This window comes from Podarcis raffonei, chromosome 11, assembly GCF_027172205.1.
Source record: "Podarcis raffonei isolate rPodRaf1 chromosome 11, rPodRaf1.pri, whole genome shotgun sequence".
Lineage (NCBI taxonomy): Eukaryota > Metazoa > Chordata > Lepidosauria > Squamata > Lacertidae > Podarcis > Podarcis raffonei.
Window position 1 is genome coordinate 57,686,483 of NC_070612.1, and position 17,995 is coordinate 57,704,477.

Below are 17,995 nucleotides of genomic sequence, written 5' to 3' on the forward strand. Positions count from 1 at the left end.
TAATAACATATCCCTTAAGCTACTTAAATGAATGCACTTTATACCCATCCATTAAATAAAACACAAGAGTGTGGTGAAAGAATGAAAAAAGCAAACTCCCCTCCCCCCCAGTTTTTCAATACAACCTTATGATGCTGACTAAGTAGTAATTCTAATTGTTATTAGCTAGTGTGCATGCAAGTGTGGACATAGGTGGAGTTATTCTGGATTATTAAATTTTAAGTATGAAGGCCATGAAAGCCAGGGAAAGATTTATGGACGACAATGTAAAGACCCCTTCATCGTCTGTTTAACTCGTTGCTCGTTTTCCCTCCTTTTCTATTCTGTGGGAAGAAGGTTTTGTTGGCATAGTATGTAATGAATTTTAATATTTTTAACTATTGTAGTGTTGATGTTTGTGCACAGGCATGGTCCTCACAATAAATGGATTTTGATTTTGAAATTTTAAGTAAAAAGTTAAAATCTTCAAGATGAGGCCAGTTTATTTTCCTGTTCTGCAGTACAGTTCATGGAGATTCCTTTGAATATGTGAATTAGCTTTAAATCTTTGCAAGTGCTGCGGGGGTGGTGATGATGATGATGATGATGATGATGATAATAATAATAATAATAATAATAATAATAATAATAATAATAATATATTATTTGTACCCCACCCATCTGGCTGGGTTTCCCCACCCACTCTGGGTGGCTTCCAACAAAGATGAAAAATACAAGCACATAAATTGCACATGGGACGTGGGTGGCGCTGTGGGTTAAACCACAGAGCCTAGGACTTGCCGATCAGAAGGTCGGCGGTTCAAATCCCTGTGACGGGGTGAGCTCCCGTTGCTCGGTCCCTGCTCCTGCCAACCTAGCAGTTCAAAAGCACATAAAAGTGCAAGTAGATAAATAGGTACCGCTCTGGCGGGAAGGTAAACGGCGTTTCCGTGTGCTGCTCTGGTTTGCCAGAAGCGGCTTAGTCCTGCTGGCCACATGACCCGGAAGCTGTACGCCGGCTCCCTCGGCCAATAAAGTGAGATGAGTGCCGCAGCCCCAGAGTCGGCCATGACTGGACCTAATGGTCAGGGGTCCCTTTACCTTTACCTATTATTTGTACTCCACCCATCTGGCTGGGTTTCCCCAGCCACTCTGGGTGGCTTCCAACAAAGATGAAAAATACAGGCACATAAATTGCACGCAAAAATTCTCTATTTCTGGTTCTCTTTACAGCAATGTTGTGAGCCTATGACATATAACTCTTTGGCTTGCAGCAGGGGAGCCCTGACAACTATGCAGGTAGACCGAGGGGGGGGGCACACATTTTGGGTGCAAGCTCTATGCGCCTCCTGCAGAAAACCCCACACGTTACTTAGTTAAAGTGCAGGCAATGATGTGTGTGATAGCTATTTGGTTCTTCAAGAAGGTCAGTTTTAGGAACATTACTCAACCCTGGTGAGAGCTGAAAAGACAGCAGGTGGTGCTGATTGGAGGCAGTGGCGCAGATCCGTTGGACAAGCAGTAATTGTTTTACAAGCTCACCTGCAAGCTTGCTGATCCATTCACTCTGCCTCCCACACATGCCAGTACACTGTGAATTATCCTTCTTATTTTTAGCATGAAAGCTTTCCAGAGGAACTAATTTCAAAAAGGCCTAAATATTGTATTTATAGGTTTTCAACACACATTGTCAGGGGAATAGCTAACACGTTACTGGAAACGAAGTAGCCGAGTTCTTAGCAAGAATACTGTTGCTAAGCTAGGAACTGCGTTCCAAATTAAATTATTTTAGGCTTAGTGTCAGAAAAGACTGTATATTGTGTGTAAGATTTTTTAGAAACCTAAGTGTTATAGCTCAGAAGCTCTTTGTGTGTGTGTGTGTGGGGAGAGATTTCAGAAAACTGCCAAACCCATATACTAGGTCATACTTACAGAAGTTAACGCCTCCACATTTGCTCCACTTAGGCAAAGGTACCGGACAACATCGAGAATTCCATTGTTCGCTGCCAGATGTAAAGGTGTCCTACCATACTATAAAAGATAAAATAAGACTTCTGCTGAAACAATAATCCAGTCAAAATATTAAAATGTTGTGATTGGCTTGCAGACAGAGACATGGTCTTGCACTCATTGCTCTTCCATGCAGCTGAAAGGAGGCGTTTGGTGAACAGCAGTTTCCTATTTTTTCCAAACTAGGAATCAAAGTTTATCACTAACTGCGGCTAGTTTAAAGAAGTCTCATTTCCTGAACCATGGTTTGAAGTTAGCTTGTTTTGAAACTGGACCATATCGTATTAAACTACGATTCCTGGATAAAGTGGATCGTATTAAACTATGAGAGGGACATGGGTGGTGCTGTGGGTTAAACCACAGAGCCTAGGACTTGCCGATCAGAAGGTTGGCGGATCGAATCCCTGTGACGGGGTGAGCTCCCGTTGCTCGGTCCCTGTTCCTGCCAACTTAGCAGTTCGAAAGCACGTCAAAGTGCAAGTAGATAAATAGGTACCACTCCGGTGGGAAGGTAAATGGCGTTTCCATGTGCTGCTCTGGTACGCCAGAAGTGGCTTAGTCATGCTGGCCACATGACCCGGAAGCTGTACGCCAGCTCCCTCGGCCAGTAAAGCGAGATGAGCGCCGCAACCCCAGAGTCGTCCGCGACTGGACCTAATGGTCAGGGGTCCCTTTACCTTTATTAAACTATGATTCCTGGTTCAAATGAAGTGGGTAGCTGCAGTTAAGCAAAAATGAAAGGTTTCAAACTTCCTCTTGGCAATGTGAGAGAAAGGAGAAGTGGGAGTTTGCAAGACCAAGGCTCCTTATGCGCAGCATTATATCTGAACAGGGTCATACTCTAGGAGCCTCTCAATATACCAGTTTGATATAATCATGCCTCTTGCAGTTTAGTGACTAAACCATTCAGCACATCGTAATCTAGCAAGGCGGTTTGTAATCCAAGAAGCGCACTCCCAAGGCTTAATCTTCAGCAGAAGCAAACAACTTTACAGTGGTGCCTACTCACTTTTTCCTCCTTAAAGAAACCTTTAAAACTTCCATGAATCAGTGTTTAGAAACAACATCTGGAAGGAATGTTGAAGTCACAGTACTATAGTAATTCATCTTGCTTTTTGGAGAGGGGAACTATGGATTCACACTAAACACATTAAAGGAATTCCTACACTTGTTGATAACTTTTGCTTGAGGGCGCCCTACTGCTCAATCATGAATACCGCAGTACTAAAATCCTAGATATCTGCATTGTTTTCTATAGGCAGCTCTCATTTCCTTGGGGGGGGGGGAGAAGGAGAGAGGGGGGAAAGCATCTAAAACAGCAGTGGCATCATATATATACAGTGGTACCTTGGGTTAAGTACTTAATTCATTCCAGAAGTCCGTTCTTAACCTGAAACTGTTCTTAATCTGAAGCACCACTTTAGCTAATGGGGCCTCCTGCTGCTGCCGCGCCGCTGGAGCCCGATTTCTGTTCTCATCCTGAAGCAAAGTTCTTAACCTGAAGCACTATTTCTGGGTTAGCGGAGTCTGTAACCTGAAGCGTATGTAACCTGAAGCATATGTAACCTGAGGTACCACTGTATGTGTGTGTGTGTGTGTGTGTGTGTGTATGGATTCTGCTATGACTATATTATTTAGGGATTTCTACAGGAGTGCAGAAACACAAGTGTCTGTATATTTTAAAGCTTGCATTAAGGCTTCTAGAAGTTTTACTTTTAAAATATAAAGTTGTTGCAAATTACATACAAGTCTTGTGTTCTTTTTGTAGGATAATTAGAACCATGTATGTTGTTAATTCTTCCATCGTTTTTGTGAAATCCCGGCTTTACTGCCAGTCACAGAATGAACATTTACTTGGTTAATACATTTTCTGTGCACCTTCTGGGCAAAGCTGCTTAGTGATATTACCTTATCTGTGCTGCTGTAATTTCATCAAATATTATGACCTTTTAGAGCACATGCACAGTAATATTTCACCTTTCCTTAATTAATCTGGAGCAGCAGCAAAGAAAGAAAGTTAATAAGAGCTTGGTGGTTTGAGAACTACTTGCATTTATAACTCCTGGCATCTCCAGTCAAAGGATCTTCAACTGAAGAGCTGGGAAAAATATTTTCCCCAAACTCTGCAGAACCCTTGTCAGTTAGAGTAATCTCCACTAGGCTGAACAGATTATTTACCTGACACTATACAAGACAGTAACATATCCAATAAACTGCTTAATGTCACGTTTAAGGATCCAGAATGGATGCTTCATTAAGTCCATTATTCCTTGTCAAAAGATTTGATTGTGAAGATGATTTACAGTTAGAATGTCTTGTGCTCAAAGTCGAACAAGCAAGTTGAATAAAATTCATGGCATCTAATGATGTCACAAACCGAAAGAGCTTAAGGTGCAAAGCATCATACATGTGTAACGAAACTACTTGACCTCTTTAGACGCAGGGGTTTGCTTTTTTTTTCAGGGTGCCAAGCCACTGAGACCAGTAGAAGATTTTCAGCCATAAAGTCAAGCCTTTAGCTGTATTAACTCTGCTTCCCTGAAAACAGAATTTCTATCATGGTTCTGCATTTAATTGCTCAATCAGTCAGGATTAAGCTAACGCAAGAGGGCAGAGGGCTTATTATCATAAGCTTTTTACTTGGCAGCTGGTGACACTTAAATTTAAAAATAATCCAAATAAATGATTGCACAGGGTCAGCCAAAAACCCGCAGCTTTCCATGGTGGGTTGTAGCACAGAAGGTCATGAAGGGTGTTTAGGTGGTCAGGCTGTAACTGCAATATTACAATGTTCCTTGAAAGGAATGCAAGGACTCTTGAATTGAACCGATTTGTGCCATACAAAAGCTGCATTATTCAAAATATCCTTCAGTTCTGTAGCATTATAGAATCCAAGATTTGCCTCCCTCCCTCCACACACACACACACACACACACACACACACACACACACAGTGTGTCAGCTTTAGGATCTCTAAAGCCATTGAAATTAGCACCAGGAAAAATCCTGAAGTTCTACAAACTCCTACATGGAAAGTCACAGGAGTCAAACCTGCTAAGTACTGTATTTCGCTTTCCCACATACTGCCGAGCCATTTTCACAAAGAAGTAACACCAGCATCACAGAGGCATACAATGTTTTTGCAATGCAATTAACAGCAATCTTCTAATGCACAAAGGAACAAGAGTTGCTGAGATGTATTATTTACCAGCTGCATGGAAGCAAAATAAAACATGAGAAGCTGTCTAAGGGATCTAAGCCTTTCCACCTTAGGACCTAAAAGCATCCTTACACCCACATGCTACCTATCACCAATGCACCTTTCCCCTAGTTAATTACTAGTTTGCTTAATGCAGCAACTTTCTTGCTCACTTCTGCTACCTCAGAAGCAGCTGAGCACTGCCAGAAGGTAAGTGGCCAACCAATGTTGCTGAGAAACAGCTTGAAGGGGTCTATCTGCCTCTATAATGTCAGAACCAAAAACTGCACTGATAAATTTCTGATTGCACAAGAACAGTATGAAGAATTTTGTGTAAACTGGGACTATGTGTCAAATTCAGATTCTCAGCAAATAAATGAAGAGTGACTTAACCTGGCATGACGAAATAAAAATACAACTGAATTAATGAACATGTCTAGAAGATACAGTGGTACCTCAGCTAAAGAACACTCCTGTTTACCAATGATTTGGTTTACGAACTCCGCAAAACTGGAAGTAGTGTCCTGGTTTGCGAACTTTACCTCAGTCTCCGAATGGTGGAAGGGCAGCGGCAGCGGAAGGCCTCATTAAGGAAAGCGCGCCTCGGTTTTAAGAACGGTTTCAGTATAAGAACGGACTTCTGGAATGGATTAAGTTCGTAAACCGAGGTACCACTGTATATTAGCCTGCATGCCCACACAGCTTAGTATGTGAACAGATGAGGGAGGATAGAGTGTAACTTCTCTGGATACGGAGGCTATTCAAGTAAAATAATATAAAATTCACCAAAGGACATGGGGGGGTAGACAATCATGAGAACTACCTAATAGGTACTAATTACACTGAACAACGAGCATTCACTCTTGAAATGGAACCACTAGCTGTAGAGAAATATCCCCTTTCCTCCCTCAGAGATTAGCAATTACGTTTTCGGTACTCAGAAAATGGGAGTTTTCATTTAATTGTAGCCTTTTGGGGGGGGGGAAAGAACTGTTTGATCCCTCTCAAGTGAAAACCTACTGTGCTTTCAGTGCTGGAACAATTTGTCATCTGGAAAAGCCCTTAGTACAAACACTGTAGGGTTGCTGGGTGTGTGTTTTTTTTTAAAGTACCTTATTGGTTATATCGATGTTACAGTTTGCTTCACAGAGTGCCATCACAATGGGAATGTTTCCATCTTTGCAGGCCACATGGAGAGGAGTGTTCCCGTGTCTATCCTGGAAATCTATGGAGCATCCCTGTCTGATAAGCATTTTAACCACTTCCATCTGACATCTTCGGACTGCAAGGTGAAGGGCTATGTGTCCGTCCTAAATGCACACAAAAAAAGAACGACCAGCTATTTCTTGCATTGAAAACAAAATAAATTAACTGTTTTTTAACATGTTTATATCAGAAGCAAATACAATAATATTCAGTCATTTTGAGCACCACAGAGCTCCTTTTGGGCTTTCTGGAACCCGATAACTTCCTTGTTAAGTCAGTGTCTGCAGTTGGATGCAACACTAAACCGTGGTTTAAAATTACTAGAACAAGATTAACCTCCCTCTGGACTGCTGTGCTCCCTCTGTCCTCACACGACTGTGAGGAGGCACATTACTGTGATGCGTCTGGAATCTTCCATTTCAGATTAACTGCCATTTGGTGTCTCAACTGAACTCTAAAGTATGGTTAATGTCAACTATGAATATAAACCAGCTTAATAACTCATTAACCAAAGTTAAGATTAATCACACTTTAGAGGTTTCAGAAGGTATCCTAAACCGTAGTTAATTCTAAAGAGGAAACCAGATGCTTCCATTCTTTCTTGTAGAACACCAAGGAAGGAGGGAAATCCAGGAACAAGAGGCTAGGATTGTTCTTGTATGCTAAATTATCACATTAGTTCTGAACCAGCCCACTGTGGTCCAGTGGGCTGTGGGCTGGATTGTAGAGGAATGTTCTTAATGCCCTGCTTGACCATGAAGCCCATTTGATGATCAGGAGTCACCAACTTCAGAGTTGCGGTTAGGATAAAATGGCAGTCACCATAGGTTTTGAACCGTGACCACCTTGGACTGAGGTACAAATGGTTTGTCCCATAAAAAGTTACATCCTTTCCTGGCTTGTTTGGGACCCAAATGAAAAAAGAAATGTTCTAGATAAATGAAAGAGTAGATTTAAATAGCACAGCTTAGCCCATGTACAATTCTCTGGTACTGAAAGCTACTCCCTTACAGGTGTCAAGAAAAAGACCAAACAGGAACTTCAAAACTACCTCATGAAAAACTAGTCCTGTTTAATTAGCTGCACATTCAGATAGCATTGTGCAGTGCTTAAAAGGTTATGAGGAAATTTCTATATGAATCTATCACAGACAAAACCACTTGAATTTCTCCACTTTCCACAATGATTCTTTTGCTGTAAGTACAGTACAGAGGCAGAGAATTGCAAGTAAGTCTCACAATGAAAACTCTTAAACTGCAAAAGAAACAGCTATTTAAAGAAACCCCGAATTTCTAGTAAGAGAGATAGAATTGTATTTTCCTCTTCAGTACGTCTTGATGATAATGAATACTGCTGAGTTTGTACTCATTGTGACACTTCTAAGCAGTAAGTGGAGCTTTGCTGGAGACACTCTGACCTCATATATGGGAAAGAGACCTTGTGGTAAACGGAGGACTCACAAACACACTAGAGTTTCCTGGATTTCAGATACTTAAAAGTTGAAAATAAAAGCTTCATTTGCTTGCTTACGGTATATGGGAAAAGATCTCTGAGTTATTCAAAAAGGGGCCTCAAATCTAGGGTTATTGTCAAAGACTTTTACATTTTGTGATTTGTTTTTTATGCTGCTCTATGTCTTAGAAGTAATTCACATTGAATTCAATGCAGCTTACTCCCAGGAAAGTGGGAAAAGGACTGAAGCTTGAGCTTCTTATTCAGCTAAAAATGCCTTGTTTCTTTCCCCACTTTGCCTTTTAAGTGTCTCTCTGATTGATAAAGAACCAAACTGAGCTCCTGCTGCAGGCAGGATAGAGGGCTCTGACCATGGATGAGAGCCCATCAATCCAGACTATGGATTATCCTTTCATAGGGTCAAACTGGAGTCGGAGTTGGATCAATCAATCTTCAAAGACTGGATGCGGACAAGGAAGAAACTGCAAACTTCTAGTAATCTATCTGTATGCTAAGCATCATATATTTTCACCATCTTATTTCTACTTCAAGTATTTAATAAAAATTAAAAATCGATGTTCTGGTTATTTTCAGTAAAACATGCAAGAGTCTTATGTCTCCCAAAATGAACAGCTGAACCACAGAGGAGATCACTATACAGTTATATGAAATAAGCATAGTAAATGCAATTAATTAATTTTTCATAGTGTTGTATCCTACTTCTTAAGACAGCCTTCATTTAATGATTAACAATGACATGCAATATCCAAACAAGTTATGAAAGCTATTTAAAGCTCTTCTCTACTATTCAAAACCTTTATAGACAATTTCTTGCTAAATGCGACTCAATTCAACCATAACTAACCTTGTCAGTTGCATCAAGGTCAGCGCCATGCTCTGCCAAACATTCCACAATATCATGGTAACCTCTAGCCGAGGCTGTCAAGAGTGGAGTTTCCCCTTCCTTATTTTTAACATTCACATTGCAGCCTGCTTTGCAGAGTGCTTTGGCAACAAGGTAGTATCCATGCCAAGCAGCACAGTGCAAAGGAGTTTCTTCTTCCTATAAAACAATTTAGTAACATTGCTATTAACAAAGCTGACATAATGCTTAAACAACACTTCCAATTTTGACTCAATAAATCTAACTCCTAAGAAATGTTGCAATCCCATTAAAAGGTTATTAACAGGATGTGCTTTGTATTTGTGAATTAGTGCCCTTCAATGCATCAAGCAGGCATGGTGGCCCATGCGCTGGTGTTGACATCTGAAGGAGGAAGCACACACAAGTATGAGATTTGCGCACAGGATTCATCCATGCAGATGTCCATGTCATGATCTCCAACAGCAGTGTGCTCCAGCTCCCCAATCGACATGCGGCAGACTTGTGAAACTGGAAATTCTATTAGTTTCATATCTATAGATCACAAACAATCCCAAGAGTTAATTCCCCCATCAACAAACACTGCAAAGAATATTATTACTACTACCACCACCATGATTAAATTGGATAATATCGCTAGTAATACATGCAGTGAATGTATTACTGGCCTGCCTCAAGGGATACAGGGTAAATCCCATGTAGCACATCTATGAATGGGATAGGGAAGGGGGATTCTTTATTAAAAAAGGAGGAAAGCTTATCATTTATTTGCAGAATTTTTACTTAGGACCAGATAGCCCAACAATCTGTGTGAACACATGGGACGTCCCAGCCATTCTGGAGCAATCACAGCAGGAAAAAACTCATAAGACTGCACTAAACTGAGGAAATAAGAGTTGCAATTTATTAAATCAGCAATGACTATAATTGTGAAATTATGGAAATATGATATTAAATTCACGGCATGTTATACAATAAGAGAAAATTTTGTGAAAATGGTGTACCAATGGTACTTAACTCCGGTAAAATTGGCTAAAATTTACAAATTAAAATCGAATACCTGTTGGAGATGTAAAAAAGAAATAGGAACAATGTTTCACATGTGGTGGGAATGCCGACCTATTAAACAATTCTGGAATGAAATCTATGAAGAACTCAAAAAGATGTTTAAAATATCTTTCAGTAAAAAACCGGAGGCATTCCTTTTAGGTTTAATTACAAATGATATCCCCGAAAATCAAAGGAAAGTATTACTTTATGCAACAACAGCTGCCAGGATGCTCATAGCTAAAAACTGGAAAGGCAGAAAAATTCCATCAGTGAAAGATTGGCAAATTAAATTTTGTGAATACATAAATCTGGCAAGACTCACAGCTTACATAAGGGGACAATCGGACCAGAAATTATTAAAAGAATGGGGTTGTGCTAAAGAGTATATGAAAAAACATTGTTCTGGAGTAAGTATATTGGTATGTAATGAATGATGCTTTGCAGGGTTAAAGAAAAAGAAAAATGGTGTAAAAAAAAAAGTACAAAGTAGGAAGTAATCTAATTAGACACAACAATACAGTAAGAGTAATTTTTTTGAGGTCTTAGAACAAAGGAAGGAAGTCAATTTGTGTTTATGTACGTAATGATATGGTTTTTTTCTGTAGATGTGTGCTTTTTCGTTTTCGTTTAGTTTAGTTTTGTTTCCTCTGCTTTCCCCCCCCTTTTTCTTTTCTGTTTTTTTTTGTATGTTCCGGGTTTTTTTGTTTGTATAGTATTATTTTGGATTCAATGTTTGTAATTTTTGTTATGATTCTGCATTGAAAATAAAAAAATTCAAAGAAAGAAAAAAAGAAACTGGAACGTTGGGCCCACTAATTTCTACTCCAAGTAAAAAACCCACATGGTAATTTCAAGAACTGAATGGGAAGGAATCCTGGTTTTGCTTAGCAGCAGAAAAAGGCTTAATCTCTACTACTCACCTTATCTTGAAAATTTGGATTTGAGCCAATGCTACACAAGACTTGAACCACATCAACGTGACCATACCGAGATGCCACATGGAGTGCAGTTTCTCCAGACTGAGAAGAAGACAAAACACACACAAGCGTTATTCCTTATGCCACATTGTTTAATACAGTGGTACCTCGGGTTACATATGCTTCAGGTTACATACGCTTCAGGTTACAGACTCCGCTAACCCAGAAATAGTGCTTCAGGTTAAGAACTTTGCTTCAGGATGAGAACAGAAATCGCACAGCGGCGGCGCGGCGACAGCAGGAGGCCCCATTAGCTAAAGTGGTGCTTCAGGTTAAGAACAGTTTCAGGTTAAGAACAGACCTCCGGAACAAATTAAGTTCTTAACCTGAGGTACCACTGTACTCCCAACATCATGGATTATACTGGTTCCTATAAATACTGGATGGGTACAATCTATAGAGAGAGGTTTGCCCTTTTTCTCCCATGCCAGTTTCAAAGTAAAACAACAACAGCAGCAACAGCAATAATATGAATACTACAAATAAACAAAAAGGTTCTGCTTTGGAGCTTGTTGTGGGCTACTGCTGGCTGGAAAATAGCTTGGGATAGCATTACCTACAGACATCCACACTGACTGGTGGAGAACCCACCGCATCCCAGTGCAGATCAACAGACCTGTGGCACATACTAACCTTACTCTAACAGAAAACTTCAGGAGTTAGCATAGAACAAGTACTTTAACAGAATTAATGTTATTTAATTTTTAGAAACACTGTAGCCTGCCCTAAACCTGAGCACTGGATGGGTTAGGCTGCATTCACATACACATTTATTTCAGAGTAGGTCCTACTGAAAGGGACGCGGGTGGCATTGTGGTCTAAACCACTGAGCCTCTTGGGCTTGCCAATCAGAAGGTCGGCAGTTCAAATCCCCGTGACGGGGTGCACTCCTGTTGCTCGGTCCCTGCCAACCTAGCAGTTTGAAAGCACGCCAAAAAGTGCAAGTAGATAAATAGGTACCACTCCGACGGGAAGGTAAACGGCGTTTTTGTGCGCTGCTCTGGTTCGCCAGAAGCGGCTTTGTCATGCTGGCCACATGACCTGGAAAAACTGTCTGTGGACAAACGTCAGCTCCCTCGGCCAGTAAAGCGAGATGAGCGTCACAACCCCAGAGTCGTATGCTACTGGACTTCACAGTCGGGGGTCCTTTACCTTTACCTTTTTTAGGTCCCACTGAAGTCAGTAGGGCTTATTTCTCAGTATAAGATGGCAGCACAAGGCTATCTAAAATAGAAGTTTTAAAATAATGCTCCAACAGATTTAAAGGTTTGCCCTTACCTTGTCTCTAACATCCAAAGGACATTTATTTAGATGGAGGAATTTCAGAGTTTCAACGTGACCATGTCGAGATGCCCAGTAGATTGCATTAGATCCTGCCTGTCCAAAATATTTGATGATGGCAATCAATAAAACCATAAGCAAATTGCAGCAACATATTCCAACATATTTAAGATAAATGTTACACGATGAGGATAATTATCAAGATCTAACAAATCAACTTTTCCAAAGCGGAAACATTTTGTTTAGGTATTCATTCAAATAAAATGAATTCATATGGGTATTAACTTGCTGATACTAATGGGTTAGAAATGCAATTGCTCTTTGCCAAATTTAGAATATGACTGACTGAGCTGCAGGAATGATTTCAATCTATAATCTTCATTTACAACAATGTAAACAAATGTTCATGGGACGCGGGTGGTGCTGTAGGTTAAACCACAAAGCCTAGGGCTTGCCAATCAGAAGGTAGGCAGTTTGAATCCCCATGACGGGGTGAGCTCCCGTTGCTCGGTCCCTGCTCCTGCCAACCTAGCAGTTTGAAAGCACGTCAAAGTGCAAGTAGATAAATAGGTACCGCTCCAGCGGGAAGGTAAATGGCGTTTCTGTGTGCTGGTTCGCCAGAAGTGGCTTAGTCATGCTGGCCACATGACCAGGAAGCTGTACGCCGGATCCCTTGGCCAATAAAGAGAGATGAGCGCCACAACCCCAGAGTTGTCCGTGACCTAATGGTCAGGGGTCCCTTTACCTTTACCTAAACAAATGTTCAATCGGTTTCCTTCTAAAATGCACTGCAAATAAGTAACACATTTAGATACCAATCTAAACAATTGTTTCACCTTATCTTGGACATCAATACGGGCACCTCGCTTTAGGAATAACTGAAGCATTTGAATATTTCCACATCCAGCAGCAATCAGAAATGGAGGTGTCCCATGCTGCAATAAACAAACTGTTAAAAACTGATCACTTTTCTCAATAATAATAATTTATTATTTATATCCCACCCATCTGGCTGGGTCTCAAGAGATTATGGGACAGAACAACATACATATATAGCTAGTTGATAGTCTCTGATTTAATTTTTTAACAGATTTTATTATATATGAAGACAAGATTGTAAACCGCTTTGATTTTTTAATGATATTTATAAATACATATAAATGTTTTAGCTGATGCAAAATCTGTGTACGGAGAGTAAGCGTCTGCTTTTGAAGAGCTGCGTCAAAATCGCTCTGAAAGTCCAGATACATTTAACAAACATCCAAAAATGCAATGCAATGAGTTTCTGAGAAAGATTTAGAGTGGGTCTGGTGCACCATGTACAATAGCTCTCTGTGTGTAACAAAACCTATACCAAACATGCAGTGTCTTTATTTTTCATTATTAGGATTATTGTTTTCATAATGTAGTGAGCGACAGTACTGCTAAATTTAGCTTTGTGAACATTGTGTAAGTTGGCATCGTATTTCAAAAAGGATATTGACAAATCATGAAACACCAATTCACTGGAGAGATGCAAAGGCAATGAAAGATTCGGAAGATAAATAATGATTTAAGAATAAAGGCACTGAGTATTTTAATTATACAGAAAAGCAAGTTTTTCAGGGCTGGAGGTACACTGCCGGTTTTCAAGCATTTATGAAAAGGAAGAGGAACAGCTAACTATGCAATACCTCCTTTTCACAGCAACAACCATCCATTCCACTCACTCATGCAGGCAGCACCAGATACCTCCCTCCCCATGACCACCCAATGAGAGGCTGCAATGGTAGCTTTTGGATCCGACATGGGGTTTTTTTTGGAGGGGAGGCCTAAACTGCACACAACAGCCTCAGCTTTTCCTTCTTCTCCACTCATCACTCCTGGCAAATCTGGGCAAGCACATCAAGAAAGGAAGTAACTGTCTATAGATGTTGTGCTATTTTCTCAAAACGGGTGTTAAAAGCTAGGTATCAAGTGGGATAGGTCCTTGTCCACACATGCAAATAAACCCACCCCCCCCCAAAAAAACTGTGTCCTCTGTAACCTTCCCAGGAAGATTTTCCTGAATTGATATTGGAATGCTCATGAGTCTTTGGGCTGATCTTTGTTTGTCAGTAAAAATGATAGCTTCTTCTTCTTTAGCTGCTAAATCTATACAACAACAGCATACCTTATTAGGTTGATTGACATCATAATTGGTCAAAGAGCCCAGAAGGTGCTGGAGACCAGGAACGTTGTCATCATTGATGGCATGAATGATGGCTTTCATTACAAATGAATCTTCCTCGTCCTCATAAATTAACCAGAAAGTAGATGGGAAGGGAAAGACAAGAGAAAAGAAGTTATTAGCTTTGAGAGGGAGGAGGGTATGGAAAGGAAATAAACTCTTCAGCAGCAATATATTGTCATTTCACAGTATGACTGCCATTCCCAATGGGAAACAAGCTGTTATAACATCTGCTTAAATTCTGGAGGTAATTTACTTTCTCTAATAAGAGTCTCCTTTTTTATGCATCAGCACATATCTTTGACCCTGATATAAAAGAGCTCTATTATGCATTTCACAATTCATTTTTTGAAAGCTACATCAACATAAAAACAGGAATAAGAAGCATCTATTTCCCAAGAACGACATCTTGAAGCAGAACAGTGCTATAAATTACTCCTATCTAGAGTTTATAAGGTTTTAAACCACAGCGGCACAGTGGCACAAGGCTACAATTCTGCTGGGAGCTGGTTTTGCAACGGTTATGATTTCTGATTCAACATTAAAAAATAACAGCACATCAATAAGCAGAGATTTTATTTACAAAAATGTGGAAGCTAGCAAAGTGAGATAAAGAGTGTAAGACAGATAGACTTGCCACTCTGCAGAATTTTTAATGCCTAAGGACTTTTAATTCTATGGGAAAAAATGTTTGCATGATACTTATTAAAACTAGTATAGTGGTACCTCAGTTTAAGAACAGCTCTGTTTACGAATGATTTGATTTACGAACTCCGCAAAACCGGAAGTAGTGTCCTGGTTTGTGAACTTTACCTCGGTCTAAGAACGGAATCCGAATGGTGGAAAGGCACCGGTGGTGGGAGGCATCATTAGGGAAAGCACGCTTTGGTTTAAGAACGGTTTCAGTTTAAGAATGGACTTCTAGAATAGATTAAGTTCGTAAACCGAGGTACCACTGTATTTAAGAGCACATTTCATAAAGTACAGAATCAAACTTTTAAAAAGAAATCTACAGGATTTATGCACCTCCAAGTGTAAATCAGAAAGACTCAAAACAGATAACATACCTGCTTTCATGTGAAAGCATAAAAAGGAAGTGTTGCTGGTTTAAGCTAAACACGCAATACATTATGATGTCTAAATTAAGAACAGCTGTTTCAACTATGGTTTATTAAAGCAAACCAAGACCAAATATCACAATCTGAGCCTGGTTTGTTTCAAAAAACCATAGTTCAAAGTAACCACCCTTTTGCTTAGTGTAGACATGATGAGAAGCTAAAGCAAGTTTAAAACCAGGAAGCAAATGCTTCCAGTTTCTGCATTGTGGTCACTAAAATATGGTTTAGCCTTAAAACCATAAACTATGGGTGTTACTCGTGTTTTACTCAGCAGACCCACTGAAATTAATGGGTCTAACAGTTATGTTTATTAATTTTAATGGGTCTATTCTAAGTAACATTTAGTTGGACATCCCTATCTGAGAACCACTGTGGTGTAGTGGTTAGTGTGTTGGACAAGGACCTGGGAAACCAAGGTTCAAATCCTCACTCAGCCATGAAGTTCACTGGATGACCTAGGGCCAGCCACTGTCTCCCAGCCTAACCTACCTCACAAGGTTGTTGTAGGGATTAAATGAGAAGGGACAGAAAACTTGAGCCCCTTGGAGAGAAAGGTGATATATACATGCAACAAATAAATAATATTTTGTGTGATAAACTATAACTTATGATAAACTTTTGTGGACACACACACTGGGTGTTCAACATGGAGTTCATAGCGTGCGGAGTAATGTACATGAATTATGTATCTGGCATGGGTCCACAGATCTGGGTTCTGAGTGCAACGCAACAGCTGGTCTTGGGAGTTGCACAAGACTTTCCCCTGGTTCTGGGCTTTCCTACAAATCTACATCCATGCTGCCTGCCGACAGCTTATTGGGAATGGCAGAGTCTCTTCTCACATCCCTTGGCCAGCTACATGGTTACACTAAAGCAAATAAGGTGGCCACACCTCTCAACTGTATCACACTGACGGCAGCTCAGACAAGCGGAAGGGGGAGAATCTTCTTACACTTTGGTACCCCAATGTCCGCCAGCCAAGCCACTACTGTAATTAAGGTGACCTGTACGAAGGAGGGAGACAAAATGCCAGTCCAGTTTTCTGTTTGATACCCGCTGTTCTCCTCTATCTACTTGAGGGATTTAACTCATTAGTGGTGCTCAAATAGCATTGCAATGAATTAGCTTCGTCCAGAAATATGAAAAGCAGAAGTGACTGAGCAAAATTTAGTCATCTATCTTAAATTAGATTACAGGTATTGTCCACATATTGTCTGTTGTCTGTATTTATTGCTCAGTTCCTTGGCATCATTTTTGAAACACTGCAAGGGACATTACAGTTCCAATTACTGCAGTTCAGAAGATGTTATATGCTATGTTAACCCCCATACTCCCAAGTATTTACTTACCAGAGTGTCATCGCTCCTAGCCACGCTCATGTTACTTCTGGACAAAAAGGATCTTGATAATCTTTGGCATAGCGATATTAAGCGCACTGATTGCTTTTGTAAGAGAAGAGACAAATATTTATGTGAAACCATAAAAACTCATTAGAGGAAACATTTCTGATACGAGTTCAGTTCCGCAAGTGATACTGCTAAACTGTTAGTAGCTGCAATCAAGCTAGTCTCTAAGGTCTGTATTTTTATATGGTCCATTTGCCTCAAGATAATAGTGTGGTTACACACTCCCTACTTCCCTGAGCATTCCAGGGGTCATGCTCTAAAATATAGCGTCTGTCAGGAAACTGCCATTGGAGCTAGAGGCGGAGGGAAGGCTCCAGAGGGATGCTGGAGAGTGTCCCAGTAGGGAGAGAGGCAGCCCATCTGCTGGGGAAGGAAATCAGCATAACACCAGTGGAGAAGGGGGGCAGATGGGGGAATCGGAGAGGAGGCTCTAAGACTCCTCGCCGGAGACCAGAGGAGAGAGTACGGGTACTCCGCTGCCCACACCCTCCCTGCGCAGAAGACTTCCGCGCAGGGAGAGTAGGAGGAGACTTGGCGTCAAAGAACTTCTTTGCTGGAAGAAGTTAAAGAAACGCCCACTGACGGATTCTGCCAGCGACTGAGACAGCCACGAAGCTAGAGGCTGTCCAGACAGAAAGGGTTCAACCAGGTAACCTAGCCAGGAGTGGCGGCAACTTACGCACGAGCAACCCCTAGAACCATTACAGTGTCCTATAGATGAAAGAGGCTGCAGACTCACAATGTATCTGCAATATTTGTTCAGCAGGATTGCTACAAAGGGCAGCAAAAAGATTTGCTCCTACATGAATTTTGCAGGAAGGAAGTGCAGACACCCTGACAGTTGTTTCCAGTCCAGGTTAAGTCATGCTAAAACCTTTATTCCCCCTGCCCTTGTTGTATCCAAACTGAACCGCCAACTCTCTCCATTTCTTCTCGCTTTACCTTGCAGAGCGATCCTCTCAGATCTGATTCCCTATAGACAAATTGCCCATCCAAAACATAAAATAAAACAGTGTTGTCTGATGGTGAGTTAGCCAATGGTACCCCCTCCAGATGTTGATGGACTTCAATTCCCATCAGCCCCAGAAAGCACAGCTGATGGTCCAGGATGATGATTATAGTCCAACAACTTCTAGAGCAGGCTTCCTCAACCTCGGCCCTCCAGATGTTTTTGGCCTACAACTCCCATGATCCCTAGCTAGCAGGACCAGTGGTCAGGGATGAT

General features: G+C 40.8%; 1 protein-coding gene across 3 annotated transcripts in view; it reads right to left on the minus strand.

Moving 5' to 3' along the window:
- The window catches only part of DAPK1 (death associated protein kinase 1), an 80,749-nt gene that overhangs the window by 16,337 nt on the left and 46,417 nt on the right, over positions 1-17,995 (minus strand). For all 3 annotated transcript variants that reach the window (XM_053409145.1, XM_053409144.1, XM_053409146.1), the window contains 8 exons: positions 16,714-16,806; positions 14,190-14,309; positions 12,874-12,972; positions 12,035-12,133; positions 10,700-10,798; positions 8,712-8,909; positions 6,301-6,498; positions 1,912-2,010 (listed from right to left, as the gene is read on the minus strand). In XM_053409145.1, coding sequence (XP_053265120.1) covers positions 1,912-2,010; positions 6,301-6,498; positions 8,712-8,909; positions 10,700-10,798; positions 12,035-12,133; positions 12,874-12,972; positions 14,190-14,309; positions 16,714-16,806 — 1,005 coding nt within the window. The remainder of the gene's footprint in view (positions 1-1,911; positions 2,011-6,300; positions 6,499-8,711; positions 8,910-10,699; positions 10,799-12,034; positions 12,134-12,873; positions 12,973-14,189; positions 14,310-16,713; positions 16,807-17,995) is intronic.